Here is a 19136-nt window from a genome sequence, read left to right as displayed (position 1 = left end):
TTATAAAAAGAAACATTAAAAAAGAAAAAACTATTAGTTCCCTTTCCTCTTTTTACCTGTCACAGTATGAAATAATGAGTTGGCTGTCATTTTCGAAGATTTTTAAGGGGGTGACAACATAAAAACAGTTATCCATAAAGTTCAGTTTGAAAAAGCTTATTATGAGCATTTTTGAGAGTTTTCTTGTTGAATAAATGAAAGGAAATAAACTAAAATATTTAAATAGTTTACAGAGCTGTTGGCTTCAGATGGAGGAACTGCAAATGATTTCTTTCCTTTTCTTTCAGATTTTCCCTCTCCAAAGTTAAAAAGTGAGGATACAGTACCTTCGTACTAAAAAATAAAGTTAATTTTATTTTAAAAATTACTGTCTTTGGTAATTTACGTTTTTAATGCTGAAAAAAAGATTACTATTAAGAAGTGAATGGACAATTTGTAAAATGCCAATGCAGGCAAACTTCCCAAGTGTTGGACAAAGAAAGGGTCACAACATGAATGTAGCAGCATCTTTCACTAAAGTGAAACTGTGACCTCGGTCCTGGGGCAGAGAATGGATCAGAGCGCTTCAAAGAGTAGGGCACATTTGTCAGCAGCCCTGGGGAGGACCCAAGACAGAGAGCAGTGAATCCACAGAGAGAAGCAAAGGAGGCAGTATAGCCCTCAAGTCCAGAGCTGAGATTAGATAGAAGACTGACCAGTGATAGGTGATAACTCTGCTTCAGCCCACAAGCAAAGTGAAGCCATGGAAAAACAAATGTTTTGATAAGAGCAAATGCTTATGGGAGACAAGGGATGATAAGAGTACCTCATTTATGCTAGGAAGTTTGTTTACTCTGTAGCTCTGCTCTGGTCAAATGTTAGGTTACTTGAAATCAGAAAGTAGAATTGAGTAATACAGGTGTTGCTAGGAAAGAAAAAAGTAGATCTGAAATAAGCCTTGTAGCCAAGAGTCTTGCAAGGCAGCAAACCAAGGGGTGCATCTAGTGCATGGAGCAGAGTTTCAAAGGGACTCTCTACTTTCCTTCGAAGCCCAATCCATCTCCATGTACTTTCTGGTGGCTTCAATACCGTTCTCTACACAATGCTCCAGGCTGTCCCTACCATTTCTGTCTCCTCTGAAGCAAGACAATTCAGTTATACTTGTCTTAACTTTGTAATCATAGATTACATAGTGAGAGCCTCCTATCTGAGTGTTCTTTACTCACAGGGAAATTCTGTCTCTATTCTACCTCTGCAGAGATTCACTCAATTGAATTTTATTATATACCTAACCTCAAGCTTTTTAACCCTCACATATTTTTCCATGTGGCATTATTTTAAGCTTAATTATTTTGAACAGTTGTTTCCAGGTTGTCCAAAATGATATAGCTGCATTTAGGTGGGTCACCTACATCTAATTTCTCCATTAAACAGAATAGCATATGCTGCTGTCAAGTTCAAATCTATAAGGATGTAACTTGAAATTAAAATTAGTAAATAGCAACCAGCTAATTTCCATAGTACATATCAAAAAAATCAATAATCTTAATGATCATGAAAATCAATAAGAAAAACCAAAACAACCTTTTAAAAAAATAGGCACAGGCTTTTGAGCAAACCGGTTAGTAAGCACAGGAAAAGATGATTAGCTTCACTCATAAAGAAATTTAAGTCAGATCAATAATGAGATACATTTTTAACCTATCAGATTAGCAAAATATCTGAAGATTGAAAATACTCAGATCAGAAAGACAGATCTTCACACACTGTTGGTGAAAATATAAACTGGTGCAGTCTTTTAAAAGGGAAAATTGATATTATCAAAATATCAATGTATATACTCCTTCATAGAGCAATCCTGTTTCTGGAAATTTATCCTATAGATAAACTCAAACGTATGTCGTATTTTGTTCATTTTTTTTCATATTTTAAAATTTCTGAAATTAGGATGTCATGTCATAGTTTAATAGGCAGTATTCTTTTTTCTTTCTTGGTAGCATGTAAAATGGTGCTTCTTAGATTTGATAGCATCTTAGAGTTAATGAAATATGGCATAGGTAGGATATTTTACCGAAATACTTTTTGTCTTAGTAGAAAACCAGAAACAATTTAAAATCTGTTATCAGGAGACTGGTTAAATATAGGACAGCTATACCATGCAATACTCTGTAGCTGTAGCCCTTACAAAGAATAGGGAGGCAGCATGGAAATATGACCATAATATATTTTTAAGTCATCAAATTACAGATTGGTATATAAGGGGGAAAAGGATGTATGTGTGTACACTTGGGCATACATTTACATATGCATAGAAAATAGCTTTTGTGATTAAATAATTTTATTAACTTGATATTAGGAAACATTTGTAAAGAAAAAAATTTACTCTGATCAGAAAGAACTTAAATGAGAAGAAGAACTTGAAATTCACCTTTTCGCCGGCCCATCTCAAACCTGCAAGGAAGGACATGACCAGTGTGCACAATCCTCCTGACCCAGGGAAACCAAAATATACGCTGCTGAACACAGCTAGTATGGACAGCCCCAAAACAATGAATGCTCTCTTCCACACAAGTTTGTCCTTGAGGAGAAAAAGAAAGGTTGATTAGCTCAATTATTTCCTATAACTGATTTTTAATGATTGCTTTTTCTATATTCAGGACTTAGTGGAAAATGAAAATGTCTGTCTAGGCAAATAAATGCATGCCATGACATTTACTTTCTTTTCCTTAATAAAAGTAGAGTCAACACATGGACAAATGCAGCTTCCTCTTCCAAGAACACTAGTTGTATTCTCCTGCAGTTATCAAAGCAGAATTTCACAGGGCTGAATGTAATAGTAGAAAAAAGTGCATGGGCTTCGGAGCCAGACAGACCAGAGTTAAAATTCTAGCTCTTTTACACTACTGGCATATGTAGTGGTCACATAACTTAGCTTCCTCAGGCTTTTTTCTTCTCCTCCCTGAAAGCAGTTTTGTCACAGTGTTTTTGTGAAAGTTAAAGACGTGATATCTCTAGTATTTTTAGGCTGTTTACTCCTTAATGCCATGCTCTCCTCATTTTTTTTTCTAAACATGATTCTCCTTCCTGTTTATTTATTCATTTGTTTTGTTTTTAGATTCCACATGTGAGTGAAATCATATGCTCTTTGTCTTTTTCAGTTTGACTTACTTACTAGCATAATACCCTCTGGATCCATCCATGTTATTGCAAATGGCAAGATCACATTCTTTTTTATGGCTGTTCAATGTTCCATTGTATATATATCACACCTTCCTTAGCATTTATCTATTGATGGACACTTAGGTTGCTTCCATATCTTGGCTATTGTAAATAATACTGCAATAAATACAGGGGTTCATAATCTTCTCAAATTAGTGTTTTCTTTGAGTAGATACCCAGTAGTAGAATTACTGAGTCATATGGTAATTCTATTTTTTATTTTTTGAGGAACTGCCATACTGATTTCCACAGTGGCTGTACCAGTTTACCTTCCCACCAACTGTGCAGTGTTCTGTTTTCTCTGTATCCAATACTTGTTATTTCTTATCTTTTTGATGTTAGCCATTCTGACAGGTGTAAAGTAATAACTCATTGTGGTTTTGATTTGCATTTTCCTAATGGTTAGTGATGTTGAACATCTTTTCATGTGTCTGTTGGCCATATATTATGTCTTCTTTGGAAAAATGTCCATTCTGGTACTCTGCCCATTTTTAATCGGAATATATATATATATATATGTATATATATATATATATATATATATATACATATATATACATATATATATATGTATATACATGTATGTATGTGTATATATATATATATATATATATATATATATATATATATATACCGATTAAAAATGGGCAGAGTACCAGAATATATATACACACACACATACATATACATATATAGGTGTTGAGTTGTATAAGTTCTCTATATATTTTGGATACTAAGCCTTCTTGGATACATCATTTGCAAATATTTTCTCCCATTTAGTAGGTTTTAGTCTTTTAGTTTTGTTAATGGTTTCCTTTGTTGTGCAAAGACTTTTTATTTTGATGTAGTTCCAATAGCTTATTTTTGCTTTTGTTTCCCTTGCCTTAGAAGACATATCTAGAAAAATGTTTGCCATGGCCTAAACTTCTTGATCACTTTAGAAGGCAAGTAGGTCTTTAGAAGTGCTTGACTTGGAAGCATCCAGGCTCAGGATTACTAGAGTTCACTCCCAGCTCTGCTGCTTTCTAGCTATATGAACTTGTTCAAGTTACTTCTCCTTAAATCTCAATCTCCTCATCAGTAGAAAGGTACTGATGAATACTATTAATAGTATTCTCTTCATGGGTCTTATGTGGTTTACACTAGATTACATGAGTTTATATGATTGTACTAGATCAGTGCTTCCCAAAAGAACATCCAGTGATGATGGAAATTTCTACATCTGCACCACTGAAATGTTCTCTATATGCTATAGCCACATGTAGCTGGTGGCTGCCATATTGAATGTAGTGGCACTTTATTTTACTTACTATATCATTTTATATACAGTAAGCAACAAAATGTAAGCCATCACTCTTTTCTTTATTTTGTTGTGTAATTAGAAAATCCTATAATTTTCTTTTATGCATTCATAAAATTTTTTACAATTTTAGTTGGAGGGTTTTGGAGCATAGTAAAAATCCAGCTCATCATACTTTCTTATAATGGAAATATTAATTTTTTTTAAAGTTCTACTTTAGTTAAGTTTATATTTCCATTCAAAATTCTCTGAAATTTCAAAATAATGCCAGTTCTTATAGGAAACAAAGACTCTTATATGTTTGTCTATCCCAAGAGACTTAGGAGAGTAAAGGAAAACAAGACAAAAAAACCCTCTGTGAATATTATGAAATTATTGTGAAGAGTAAAGAACTTTGATCATCTTGGTGACAAATACTAGACTATATTACAATGAGATGTTAAGGTATAGGTAGTATTATAACCTAAGATATGCTGATACTAAAAAGAGGGCCCCAAAGCCATTTTACATCTTGACTTAGCTAATATTAATAATAATGATAAAATAAAAAATAAAAACAAAAAGAAAGGATTGCTTGTATATTCTGGAAATGATGTTATTTATTTTTCAGTGAAATGTAAGTTTATAGAATATACATTAGAGTAAAAATTTTAGGATTGCATTAAAACCTTATACAGTCGACCCTTAACGCAGGTTTGAGCTGCATGGTCCACTTACATGCAAATTTTTTTTTTTTTTTTATAAATACAGTACACTACTATAAATGTATTTCCTTTTCTTTACGATTTTCTTAATAATATCTTCTTTTCTCTAGCTTACTTTATTATAAGAATACAGTATATAATACATACAACATATAAAATATGTGTTAATCAACTGTTTATGTTATCAGAAAGGATTCTAGTCAACAGCAGGCTATTAGTAATTAAGTTTTGGGGGAGTCAAAAGTTATACATGGATTTCTGACTGTGCACAGGGTCAGTGCCCCTAATCCCTGCATTGTTCGGGGGTCAACTGCACATCTAGCCTTGTTCATACATCTCATGGATAGCACTGATTTGGGAATAAGCAGTTTTACAATAGGGGGACATTTTCTAAATCGTGTTCTTCACGTTCAGGGGACTGTTCCAGAATGTTTTTCCAATGACATTTTAGAGCATGACTTTCCCATAGATTATTTCTTTTACCTGGTCACTGCTTGGAAAGTACTGAATAAAAAATCCAAGAAGAGATCCAGTTGCCATACCAATTACCACCTCTAAAATTCCTCTGAGAACATTAAAAATTGTGGAGCCTTAAAAACACATAAAAAGAAAAACTTCAGGCAGAACTCTAAATCTGTAAATACTTAGACTTTACTTTAATTATCAACATAAAAAGCATCTAATTACATAGAAGGAAAGGTATACAGGTATTTCCTGCTCTCCACTTTCTTAAATATATGTGATGTAAAATGTCTAATAAGATGGGCCTCTATTATAAGAAACCTATGCATATTATTGCAGATAAATTTCAAAATTGGTATAAACTATGATTTGTGCTCTTCTTTTATGCTTACATCAATAAAAGTTTACTTAAATGGCCTAAGAAAATATGAAAGATAAAATTTATGAACAGAGCTAATTTGTTCTACTATACTATAGGCACAGGCTGGGTGAGAAGACATATCTAGTTTTCAAATTGCCAATTAAGAGCCTGATTTTTTACTAATAATTGATTACGGTAGCTCTGATATGTAAAGAATATAGTAACTTAAAAATTTGGCAGTTAAATCAAGAATCTTTTATTTTTTTAAGTTTTTAAAATGTATTTATTTATTTTTTTGTTTTTAGTAATCTCTATACCCATTGTGGGGCTCAAACTCATGACCCTCAAGGTCAGGAGTCACATGCCCTTCCAACTGAGCCAGCCAAGTACCCCAAGAATCTTTTCTTACTACAAGGAGTGTAGGGGACTTACTGTTTCTCAAAAGCTATTTCTAAAAGTAAATCTGAAAACAAATTACTAAAAAAAATTTTTTTTTAATGTTTATTCATTTTTTAGAGACAGAGTGCAAGCAGGGGTGGGGCAGAGAGAGAGGGAGTCGCAGAATCCAAAGCAGGCTCCAGGCTCTGAGCTGTCAGCACAGAGCTCTACGCAGGGCTCCAATTCATGAACCCCGAGATCATGACCTGAGCTGAAGTTGGACATTTAACTGACTGAACCACCTAGGTACCCCCAAAAACAAATTATTTTTGAAACTGCTCTTAGAAGAGCCTTTATTTCTTTATTTGTTGGATTGCTTCTTTGAAGTATCATTATATATATATATATATATATATATATATATATATATATATGTAGACTTCTGTTTTCTTTCATAGCAAACAGAATTTAGAATACTTTAAAAAAATCTGTTAGCACATTGTACACAAAATCATAGTAAATTGCTCAACACATGAAGTCCTTCCTTCCACACTATTCAAAGAAAAAATATACTGGGGCGCCTGGGTAGCTCAGTTGGTTAAGCGTCCAACTCTCGATTTAGGCGCAGGTCATGATCTCACAGTTCATGAGTTCGTGCCCTGCATAGGGCTCTCTGCTCAGCACAGAGCCCACTTTGGATCCCCTGTCCCCCTCTCTTTTTGCCTCTCCCCCACTCATGTTCTCCCTCTCTCTGTCTCTGTCTCTGTCTCAAAAATAAACACAACATTTTAAAAAATGCAACTAGTATGTTGTTTCTTATTATTGTAGTTTGGGTAACAATATGCCACACCAAGGTCTGCCACTTTGGCATAAAGATGATTTTGAGCAGAAGGCAATTGACAAGAAACAGAATCAAGAAAAGGTATCTATCTCCTCCTGTTTGCCTGAAAGGAGAGCATAAACTTTTAAGGGCATAAATTTTTCCTCTACCAGAAGGACAGAAGTTAACCACTGGGACAACTTCAGACTCTTATCAGCCCAAAGACAGACTCTACTAAGAGCAGCCTAGATACCATTGGTTACCCTATTTGCCTTTCCACAATTTGCTGCCTCTAAAAGTTCAAAGTTCTTTTCTTTTGTCTTGCATTTCACCAAAATTACTGTTTTTTGCTAAGATGTGATATATACATCACATACAGGTTTGAGTTGCATGGTTCACTTACATGCAAATTATATATATATTTATATACCAAATTCTAACCACCTCTTTGAGTTAGGCATCACTGAGTAAGTACTCCCCTAGGTAAGCAGGGTGCACATGCTAACGACATGCACAACAGGGTGCACATGCTTTTCTCTTGTTAATTTGTCTTTTGTCATTCTGATTTACAGGGCCCCAGCCAATGGACTTAAGGTGGGTAGATGGGCAACAGTTTTTCCTTCCTTACAGTTTTAATCATCTCTCTTATTAAAAGAAAAAAAAAATTACCTCTGTAGTAATTTTATTTAGCTAGAGCAGCTCTATGTTAGATAATGGTGTGACTGTCAGAAACATCTAGCTGTGATAGTAGCAAATGTCTCAAGCTATTACAATAAATAATTTACTATAAACGTAAAAAGTAGCTAATTAGTTCCAGTCTCTAGTATGTAAGGGAAAAAAAAAGACTTCTTGGACCCACCTCTAAAAATTCTGATTCAGTAAGCCTGGCAGGGCTTGGGATCCATATTTTAAAGAGGCTCCTGGTAGTTCCCATCCAAAACGTCTAAGGACCACATTTAGTGGAGCAGGGCAGAGGGAACACAGCATTGTTGACTAGGAAAGTTCTTTAAACTATCCATAGCCCATACTCCCCAGATTATGAAACCCCAGTACACCCTTCCTCTTGCCCCCTCATCCCTCCTCTTCTCCTCCCGTGTGATTCTAATGCAAACTCTTGCATAAAGCCTGGTTTCTATTCCCAAAGGTTCTGATTTAATTGGTCTAAGGTAGTGCTCACTTACGAGTATTTTTAAAAATTCTCCAGGTAATTCTAGTATGCAGCTGAGGCTGAGAACCATGGTTTCAAAGGTGTATACCAGGAAGGCAGTGAGAACATAAGTTTGGATAGGTACAGGAAAATTAAAGTAAAGACAAGGGTGTAGATTTGACCTAACAGGTAATAGAGAATCCTCACTGGTTCTTGTACCAAAAAGTAATACTATGAGAGTCATGTTTTGACAAGGTTAATTTACCAGTGATGCATAGCAGTGTATGGAGGGTGACCGGATATAAGGAACTTGGGGCAGTGGGAAGAGTTGAGGTTCTAGGTAATCAGCCTAAATCCTAAAATGTTATCCCTAGATAACTATGGGAGTAGAGATAGTGAGAACATATGACTTCCCAAGAAAATGTGTTCCACAATAATTGGAAGCTAAACTCACTCTACAATTACATTTTGTCAATCATATGGGATTGCAAATCTTATCTCTGAATCTTGGACATGGTTTAAAAATAAACTTGTGCTGTGCCAAAGGATAGTAAAAGTCTTAAATAATAGTGGTAGACAAAAAATGTTTTACACTCTTCTTTTATTACTGCTTAGCACAAAATACATCCATGTCAGACATTCAGTAAGGAAGTAAGATACCTGTGAAAAATCATTGCCATTATTACCCATAAAATGTTACAGAGAGCAGAAACTGTTCCTATTTTAGAAGAATGCTGTTCCTTTCACTTGGACTGTTCTGTGTCATTGTTGTCTTTGAAAAACCTACTCATCTCTGTGTGAAGTCTCCAAGATTGAGCTTTCTCAGAAGCCTCCATGCAAAAGCTATTCTAATCCTTTCTTAAACTTTGCTACTCTGGATCCCTGTCAATGCATTTACCAGACCATTGGAACAGTCCACGTCCAGAGGGTGAAGGGAGTAAAATAAGAAGCTACTGGTTCCTCCTCAGGTATAGAACTAACCTGTGGAGTTGGTTTCTCCATTTTAATCTGCCGTATTCAGTTATCAAGCAAATATGCCCAGCTTGTAACATCATAATCTATGTCTCTGTAGAGCAAGGGAACAGCACATCGTGAACTGACCAGTTTACCTGTGGAAAAGGCCATGCCCAAGCATGTGTTGAAGCCAGTGATAGCCAGAATATCATCGAAGCTGCCAGCAGCCATAAGCAAGGTTGGGACACCTTTTTCAACTCCATAGCCTCCTTCCTGCAAAAGGAGCATTGAAGGCACTACGACAGCTGGAGATACAGCACCTAAAACAAAACTAAGTAGGCAGCGCTTTAAACATTTGTGATAGCAGCTTACTCATTATTATTATTGTTGAAATTATAATAACATCTACTCTTTTAGAGGTTACACTTTAGACAACTACTGTCTTTTAAATAGCAGTGAAGCACCAAACTGGAAACACACACACACACACACACACACACACATACACACACACACAAGTTCTACAGAACACTTTTTAAAAAAAAATTTTTTTTTCAACGTTTATTTATTTTTGGGACAGAGAGAGACAGAGCATGAACAGGGGAGGGGCAGAGAGAGAGGGAGACACAGTATCGGAAACAGGCTCCAGGCTCTGAGCCATCAGCCCAGAGCCTGACGCGGGGCTCGAACTCACGGACCGTGAGATCGTGACCTGGCTGAAGTCGGACGCTTAACCGACTGTGCCACCCAGGCGCCCCTACAGAACACTTTTTGAAAGTGTGGCTACAGACAGCCTGTATTGGAACCACTTAGGTTGCCCTGAAATATATAGTTATGGGTGGCACAGAAGACCTAATGGGATTAGGTTGCAGGAATCTGCCTTAAAAAAAAAAAAAAAAAAAAAAAAAATAAATAAATAAATAAATAAATAAATAAAGCAAGCAAGCAAGCAAGGAAGCAAGCCGGGGCGACTGCATGGCTCAGTTGGTTGAGTATCTGACTTTGGCTGAGGTCATGATCTCATAGTTCGTGGGTTTGAGCCCCATATCAGGTTTGCTGCTATCAGCACAGAGCCCACTTTGGATCCTCTGTCCCCTCCCCCATTCGCTCTCTCTCAAAAATAAATAAAACATTAAAAAAAATAAAGACGAAACATTTATGGTATGAGGTTTGAAAAACACAGCTGCAGGCTTTTTAAATTGGAACTGACCGATATTAGGCCTTCTGTTGGGACTTGGTAAGTAGAATAAGACCACAGATTAGAAGAAGCCCATAATGGCAGTGACAGTGATACTAACACTAGCAGCAGCAGTAACAGCAGAAAACATTTTACAGTGTTTACTATGTGCCAAACACCATTTTAAGTGCTCTACATAAATTAACTAATTTAATCCTCACAACAACTCTAAAAGGTAGCTACAATAATTGTCTTCATTCTGCAAATGAGGAGACTTCATTCTTGCAAACAAGATGCAGAGAGATTAAATAACTTGCCAAAGTTCACATATTGGACTCACAGAGCTGGGATTTAAATCCAGGCAGTATAGCTCTACCGTCTTAACCAGAAGTAAGGATTTCTTGCTTCTTGCCTACTAATTAGTACTAAATTCTTACTAAGTACTTTCATAATTATTTACTTCTTTTTTTGATGTTTATTTATTTTTGAGAGACAGAGAGAGAGCATGAGTGAGTGAGGGAGTGGCAGAGAGAGAGGGAGACACAGAATCTGAAGCAGGCTCCAGGCTCTGAGCTGTCAGCAGAGAGCCCAACGTGGGGCTCGAACCCACGAACTGTGAGATCTTGACCTGAGCCAGAGTCAGACACTTAACCGATGAGCCGCCCAGGCTCCCCTTTATTTATTTACTTCTTATGGCTGTTAACCATTAGAAGAACTGGCAGTGGAAGGAAGAGACAGCAGAACCACCCAATCATAACTGTCTGGTGACAAAAGAAGGAGAAAAGAGTGTTAGGTGTTCATTACTGTTGATATGTTTATTACCCTTTGTATGGACTTTGAGGTGAGATATGGCATCTCTCTCACCAGCATGGAATAAGGTGTAGGTAAAACACCATTGATTTTTCAACTGTTTAAATCATAATGCCTGTAAAAGTTAGATGTATTCTATAAATAGTATATTTTGAAGTTACAATATTTAGATTACGCTGGAATATCCATGTTGTATTTTCTGATGTCCTTAAGAAAATGCTATTATGCATTCTCTGGTATGGAATCAGAGAAAGCCCCAAACATTCCTGCATTGTTTTCATACGAAAAAGAAAAACCATTACCCCAGGATAAATCCCCATTGCCATGGTAAGCCCATTAGAAAGTGGGCCAGAAGTGCAGATGTGCATGCCTCCACAAGACAAGGACCCATGGACAGTCTTATACAAACACCCTTCAACTTCTTCAGGGCCTGAAATATGCAAACAGAAATACAAAAATAATCATTTAAAGACAGAAAGAGATTATGACATCAGACACTTTTCTTCAGTATTCAGACCATGTTTGGATTATCATGAATTTGCCAGGTAATGAGTTTTATTTAACAAACATTTCAGTGTTTGAAGTGTTTTGGAGATAGCTTATTTAGTCCTTATAGCAACACTATGATATAGGTGAAATTACTATCCCCATTATATTTAGATGTCCTCATCTAAAAAGATACAAGTTAAAGTCATTTGTCCAAGATCATGAAATTGGTAAATTGTGCAGCTAGGTTTGAACTCAAGCAGGATGTTCTGTAGTCTGTGCTCATTAATCCCCAAAGTAGCTGATTTAACCCTCTCAGTGTTAGCTTTATTTATAACTTGTGGCCCCAGAATGAGGCCAGGGTGAAAACCTTCATCCCCAAGAACACTCATTCTCTCATTCAAAAACACACGTTAGTAAAAGCATTAAAAAAGGCATACTTGGGACTCGTCCTATGTATCAAGCAGTTTCTTGAGCTGTATAGTTAGCCTAAGCACTTGCATAAGGCTTTGCATGCCATAAATGTGCTATCCTCTCTCTAGCCTGTTATTTATAAGGATGACCTATATCTCTGTCAGAGAAAAGGGGAGCCTTTATTGTTAGTGCTGTCCCCAGACAGTAATTCCACCTTCCTCCAAGAACGAATATAGGGTCATCTTCTGGGAATAGTCAGTCCTCCATGAAATAAACTCCATTCTTTTCTTTAAAAAAGTTTTTTTTTTAACACTTATTCATTTTTGAGACACAGAGAGAGAGCGCAAGCAGGGGTGGTGTACAGAGAGGGAGACACAGAATCCGAAGCAGGATCCAGGCTCTGAGCTGTCAGCACAGAGCCTGATGTGGGGCTCAAACTCATGAACTGTGAGATCACGACTTGAGCAGACACTTAACCAACTGAGCCACCCAGGCCCCCCTCCATTCTCTTCTTTAGACTGTCACACAAAGTGCCTAAAGCACGGTGATTCTGAATAGTAGCAGTACTGGAAGAGTTCAATTCCTAGTCAACAATTAGAAATTTATACTTCATACCTTTGAATCAAGCCCAAGGCCAGCACGAACCAATATGATAGACAGGGCTATGCTTCTCAAAGAGGAAGACCACTTATGCTTGATCTGTACATTATCACTGATGACAGGGATATTTCTGACAAGAAACCCAGCAAGAAGCATGCCTAGAATGGAGAAGTCAAACAACTCCTTAGTTGGTTTTCAAATAGAGAAGATATTTTTGGCATTTTTACTTTTGGAGTTCATGTCTCTTTAATATTCTTTTGTTTAACATTTTTGTTTAAATGGATGAAAGACCTAAATGTGAGATGGGAAACCATCAAAATCCTACAGGAGAACACAGATAGCAACCCCTTTGACTTTGGCTGTAGCAACTTCTTACTAGACACATTGCTGGAGGCAAAGGAAACAAAAGCACAAATGAACTAATGGGACTTCATTAAGATAAAAAGCTTCTGCACAGCAACGGAAACAATCAACAAAGCAAAAAGGCAGCCTATGGAATAGGCAAAGATATTTGCAAGTGATATATCAGATAAAGGGTTAGTATTCAAAATCTATAAAGAACTCACCAAACTCAACACCCAAAAAACAATCCAGTGAAAAAATGAGAAGACATGAATCGACACTTTTCCATCATGCAGATGGCTAACAGATGCATGAAAAGATGCTCAATCTCACTCATCATCAGGGAAATACAAATCAAAACCATGATGGGATACCACCTCACACCTGTCAGAATGGTTAAAACTAACACAAGAAACAACAGATGTAGGTGAGGCTGTGGAGAAAGGAACCGTCTTATGCTGTTGGTGGGAATGCAAATTAGTGTGGCCACTCTGGGAAACACTTATGGAGGCTCTTCAAAAAGTTAAAAATAGAACTACCCTATGATGTAGCAATTGCACTGCTAGGTATTTACCCAAAGGATACAAAAATATAGATTCAAAGGGTACATGCCCTCTGATGTTTATAGCAGCATTATCAATAATAGCAAACTACAGAAAGAGCCCAAGTGTCCACTAACTGATTAATAAATAAAGAAGATATGGTGTATATATATATATATATATATATATATATATATATATATATACACACACACACACACACACACACAATGGAATATTAGCCATCAAAAAGAATGAAGTCTTGCTATTTTCAACAATGTGGATGGATATTATATATCCATATCCATAATATTAGTGTATTATGCTAAGTGTAATAAGTCAGAGAAAAACAAATATCATATGATTTCACTCAAATGCGGAATTTAGGAAACAAAACAGATGAACATATGTGAAGGGAAAAAAAGGGAAGCAAATCATAAGATACACTTTTTTTTTCTTTGAATTTTATTTTTTTTCTTTTTCTTTTTTTATTATTTTAAAATATTTATTTATTTATTTATTTATTTATTTATTTACTTACTTACTTATATCCTAGTTAGTTAGCATATAGTGCAATAATGATTTCAGGAGTAGATTCCAGTGATTCATCACCTATGTACAGCACCCAGTGCTCATCCCAACAAGTGTCTTCCTTAATACCCCTTACTCATTTAGCCTATCTACCTGCTCATAATCCATAAGATACTCTAAATGATAGAGAACAAATTGAGAGTTGATGGAGGGAGGTGGGTGGGGAGATGGGCTAGATGGGTGATGGGTATTAAGGAGGGCACTTGTTATGATGGGCACTGGGTGTTATATGCAAGATGAATCACTAAATTCTATTCCTGAAACCAATATTACATTATATGTTAACTAACTAGAATTTAAATAAAATTTTCAATAAAAAATTAAAAAAATATACTATATTAGAGGAGCTAAGAAAAGCCTTTAATATGCAAATAAAAATCATTAGAATCAGTAATGGAGTATTCAGATAGAAATGTGATCAAATTATAAATATAAAATGTTTTAATACAATGTCTAATTCAGTCACTCTTTTATGTGCAAAGTAAACAGCTCCTGAAGTTATTTGCTATGTCAGATTACCTGAATTATCAACAAATACCTATGTGGATTCTATTTCACCCTCAAGCCAGGTAATTTAACAAAAAATACATAACTTGCGAGGCACCTGGGTGGTTCAATCCATTGAGCATTCTGACTTTGGTTCAGGTCATGATCTCATGGTTTGTGAGTTTGAGCATCGCTTCTGGTTCTGTGCTGACAGCACGGAGCCTGGAGACTGCTTCAGATTCTGGGTCTCCCTCTCTCTCTGCCCCTCCCCTACCTGTGCTCTCTCTCTCAAAAAATAAACATTAAAAAAAATAAAAAAAAACATAAAAAAACATTAAACAAATAAACATGAAAAAAAATTAAAAAAAATCCTTGCTTTCCAAAGGCTTGTGAGTTATGAAGAAATGGACATTGCTCTGTCAGGTCAGCTTCTGATTCTTCTTTCATTCAGCCATTTACTGTTTACCAAATGCCTTCAGTATTTTAGACAGTACAGTAGGTAGTAGAAGTATAATAATGAACAAAAACTTGGTACTACATCTCAAGTTTTCAGCCTCTAGGGGAGTGAGATAAACTGACAACCTCAATTTTATGGAAGCATAAGGAAGTGTTGTATGAGTGAGAGAAGAGTAGTAAGTCAGAGGGATCCAAACAAGGGGAAGAACCGGGTGGAGAGTCAAGAAGTTCCTGGATGGGTTAGCAGTTTCTTCCAAGGTATGAAGAGAAGTATGACACATTCTGGGAAGTGTCAGTAGTTGACAGTGACCGAGGGAGCTGAGGAGTTTGTGAGAGAATCCTGCCCTCACTGATACCACATGCCCCTACAACAGGAAAGAGAGACTTCTGCACCAGACACTGGGCTTCCAGACTGTTCTTCTCTAGCAGTACCCTCTTCTCAGCATGACCTTACAAGCATTACACATTAAATGACTAAACAAACTTACTATTGTTGCAATGTTCTGTATGTAAGCTATGAGAATGGAGACTAATGATAAGCATAGCTTTTGTGACTTGCTCCAGACACCGCTAGGCCAGGAAGCATCACTGCCATTTAATCTAGAAGAAGGTCTCATAAAGTTTTGAATTCTGCAATTACGGTCTTTCCAGAATTTTTGAAAGTGGGAACTAGCCAACCACAGTTGTTTTTTAAAGAGTAATAAGGATAACACATGCTCATGGTGAATTAAAACATCACCAACAAGTAGGAAGTGACAAGTACATGTTCTATTCCAACTGCAAACTTTCGATCTTCATTCTCCAAAGATTTTCACTCTTAAGGGTTTTCTTTGCCTTTCCAGAAAAGTTTGTATACCTATGTAAGCATGCCTCAGTATGTGTGTTCGTGTGCCTCATTTTCTAATAGTAGAAATAGTATCTCATTGTTTGGAAGTACTGTAATTTTTTGAACCAATTAATGGACTTTAAGGAACTTTTCAGATTTTTCATTACAAATAGTGCTGAAATGAGCAGAGTTCAAAAGAAATAATAATCCAACAAGGACTCAAAAATATGTTAAGAGATTCTTTTGGAGTTTTGGGGGGGTTGCGCAAGAGGAAGCATTTTTTTGTTCTCCAAATGAATGTGACAACAACTTCGCTGGGACACTGTTTCTGGATGGTCTGGATTGATATAGCCACCTGATACTGATCTGGCAGACAACCCCTTCACTCCTTTGTCAATGATGTGAGTGACTTACAATACATTGAGCCCTAGTTTTGTAGCATTTCTGTCTTACAGTTACTTCTACCATGGTTGATGTTAAGCTACCAACATGATGTCAATGAATGTGCAGTTGGGAAGAGAGAGCCAGTGGCACACCACTATATATTGTTTCCATAATTTCAAGAGCCTAGATAAGGAGAAAATTCCGTAAGTGATTAGTTTTGAGTATCTATTGGTTTTATTTTTAATGCAAGTTATTTAATTGTAAATATATATAATTTAATTTTTAAAAATTTCTGTTTTTAACAACTGGCTTACCAAACTCAAAATTTAATAATTGGCTTTTGGCTCCAACACATCAAATACAGAAATATTTTATATTTATTTCCCAAAGCTTCCCAAACTACAGTTTTTAAAATATGATTTACTCAAGAAGTCAGAAAGTATTTAGCACTTACCTAGAAGAGGAGGCAGTGGAGGTAATGTAGGTAACTTAATGAGCCCCAAAAGTTTACCTCCAATGATGGCACAATAGAATAGGATTATAATTCCAAATAGGTTTCCTCCAGGAAGACATTCGCTGGTAGTAATTGACCAAACTACAGCCCAGAGAAGAACAACCATGGTAACTGAAATAAACCAGGAAAACTAGTTTCTATCAGTAAGTTGTCATATGGTTTCAATATAATATAAAAATTTAAAAAATATCGAACATACATACAAGTATTTATAACCATGTGTAAATTTTAGAAAGCATCAGTAATATGAACAATTGGGTAATAATTACCAACCATCTTAAGAAATAGGATATTACCAGTGCCTTTGGATCCACCCATGTGCCCCTCTTAATCCCATCTCCCATCTCCTTTCACACCATCAGAAGGAACTACGATCTTGAATTTTTTTTTATCATTCCTCCTTTTTCCTTTATAATTTTACCATAAATATTCACTCGTTAATAAAAAGGGAAACACTGGCTATCTTTACTCTCTTCATAGGAACATGAGAATACCTGAATAATCACATTCTAGTATTTTAGTTCTGTCTTGAATTAAACACTATTATTGTTTCTTTTCTATAGTCAATGTTGGTTTAGAATTATCCATATACTCACCTATTTTCCGTTTTGATCATTATTCATTATGGCAACTCAAATTTTTTATCTGGGACAATTATTTTGTTGCCTACAGTATTTCCTTTAATAGAGGTATTTCTATTAGAAGGTGAAACATGTTTCCTTGTTTGAAAACCTTGTGTTGTACTAAAGTTTACACTGAAAGAACAAAGACTCATGGGAAAACAGTTGGGCAGACAACTCAAAGCTTAAATCCTGTGACCAAAGTATTGACAAAAACAGTAATGATCCTAATAAAAGTGCTAGTGCAGTTAAATCTCCACTGGCATTTGCATTTCACAGTCTCTTTTTGGCAGACCCAAACCCTTGGAACCACACGTATTATTTCGAGTTGTAGAACCTTGAAAGCATTTGCTTTAAATAGTAAGCAGTTCTGTCCAAATCTGATCCAGATTATAGCTTTCTCCATCAATCAAATATTTGTTGTTGTTGTTTTAACTGAGGGAAAGTGTTGGCAGCTACTTTGTTTGTAATGTCAGCTTCTACATCCATATATGGTTTCATTAGATAGTTTAATGGTCTAGAAAGTTTAAAAAGCCTCTGAAACCCCTAAACCAGCAACTAACTGTCTGAAAAAAAAAAAAAAGTACTTCTATAGGGAGTTCAGCTTTTTAAAAAGTCTTCATTTTAGTAAGGCTTTATCTTTAATTGTAAGGAATCATATATCTGACCTTTTTTGTCTGTTCTTGTTTTTTTTTTATTATTAAATTTTTTTTTTAACGTTTATTTTTGAGACAGAGAGAGACAGAGAATGAACAGGGGAGGGGCAGAGAGAGAGGGAGACACAGAATCTGAAACAGGCTCTGTGTGCTGACCGCTCAGAGCCCGACGCGGGGCTCGAACTCACGGACCGCGAGATCATGACCTGAGCCGAAGTCGGACGCTCAACCGACCAAGCCACCCAGGCGCCCCTGTTCTTGTTTTTCAATGCGTTTTGTATTCACATGCTATTGTTTGGTGATGTAAAATATTAACATGGCAGGAGAAATTATGTACAAATGCAAATTTTCATGTTACACTAACACAATTCCTCATTTACCATCATATATGAACTAATTCATAGTTCAGAAACAGTGCACCAGAGCATGCTATATTTCTCATGAAGATCTGTTGGTAACAAATTCTTAGTTTTATTGATCTGGATTTATCTTTATTCTCATTCTTAAAAGATAGTTTTTCAGGGTATACAGTTCTAGGTTGAGAGTTACTATCTTCCAGTTCCTTTAAAATACTGTCCCTTGGTTTTCTGGCTTTTATTGCTGTTTTTAAGTGTCTTTTAGGAATTTTTTTTTCCTTTGGCTATTTAAAAAAATTTTTTTTAATGTTTATTTATTTTTGAGACAGAGAGAGAGAGAGAGAGAGAGAGAGAGAGAGAGAGAACTAGTGGAGGAGGGGCAGAGAGAGAGGGAAATCTGAAGAGGGGAATCTGAAGCAGGCTCCAGGCTTTCAGCTGTCAGCACACAGCCCGACATGGGGCTCGAACTCACAGACCGTGAGATCATGACCTGAGCCCAAGTCGGACACTTAGCCAACTGAGCCACCCAGATGCCCCTCCTTTGGCTATTTT

General features: G+C 36.1%; 1 protein-coding gene across 4 annotated transcripts in view; it reads right to left on the bottom strand.

The window, feature by feature from the left end:
• The window catches only part of SLC9B2 (solute carrier family 9 member B2), a 54455-nt gene that overhangs the window by 15835 nt on the left and 19484 nt on the right, over positions 1-19136 (bottom strand). For all 4 annotated transcript variants that reach the window (XR_006710812.1, XM_045471464.1, XM_045471473.1 and 1 more), the window contains 6 exons: positions 16893-17063; positions 12827-12969; positions 11614-11741; positions 9480-9655; positions 5686-5792; positions 2408-2557 (listed from right to left, as the gene is read on the bottom strand). Coding sequence is in view for 3 of the 4 variants with exons in the window: in XM_045471464.1 (XP_045327420.1) it covers positions 2408-2557; positions 5686-5792; positions 9480-9655; positions 11614-11741; positions 12827-12969; positions 16893-17063 (875 nt within the window). In the remaining variant the exon portion in view is untranslated. The remainder of the gene's footprint in view (positions 1-2407; positions 2558-5685; positions 5793-9479; positions 9656-11613; positions 11742-12826; positions 12970-16892; positions 17064-19136) is intronic.

This window comes from Leopardus geoffroyi, chromosome B1, assembly GCF_018350155.1.
Source record: "Leopardus geoffroyi isolate Oge1 chromosome B1, O.geoffroyi_Oge1_pat1.0, whole genome shotgun sequence".
NCBI lineage: Eukaryota > Metazoa > Chordata > Mammalia > Carnivora > Felidae > Leopardus > Leopardus geoffroyi.
Note: the sequence above shows the minus strand (reverse complement) of the source record. Positions and strands in the feature narration are given on the sequence as shown.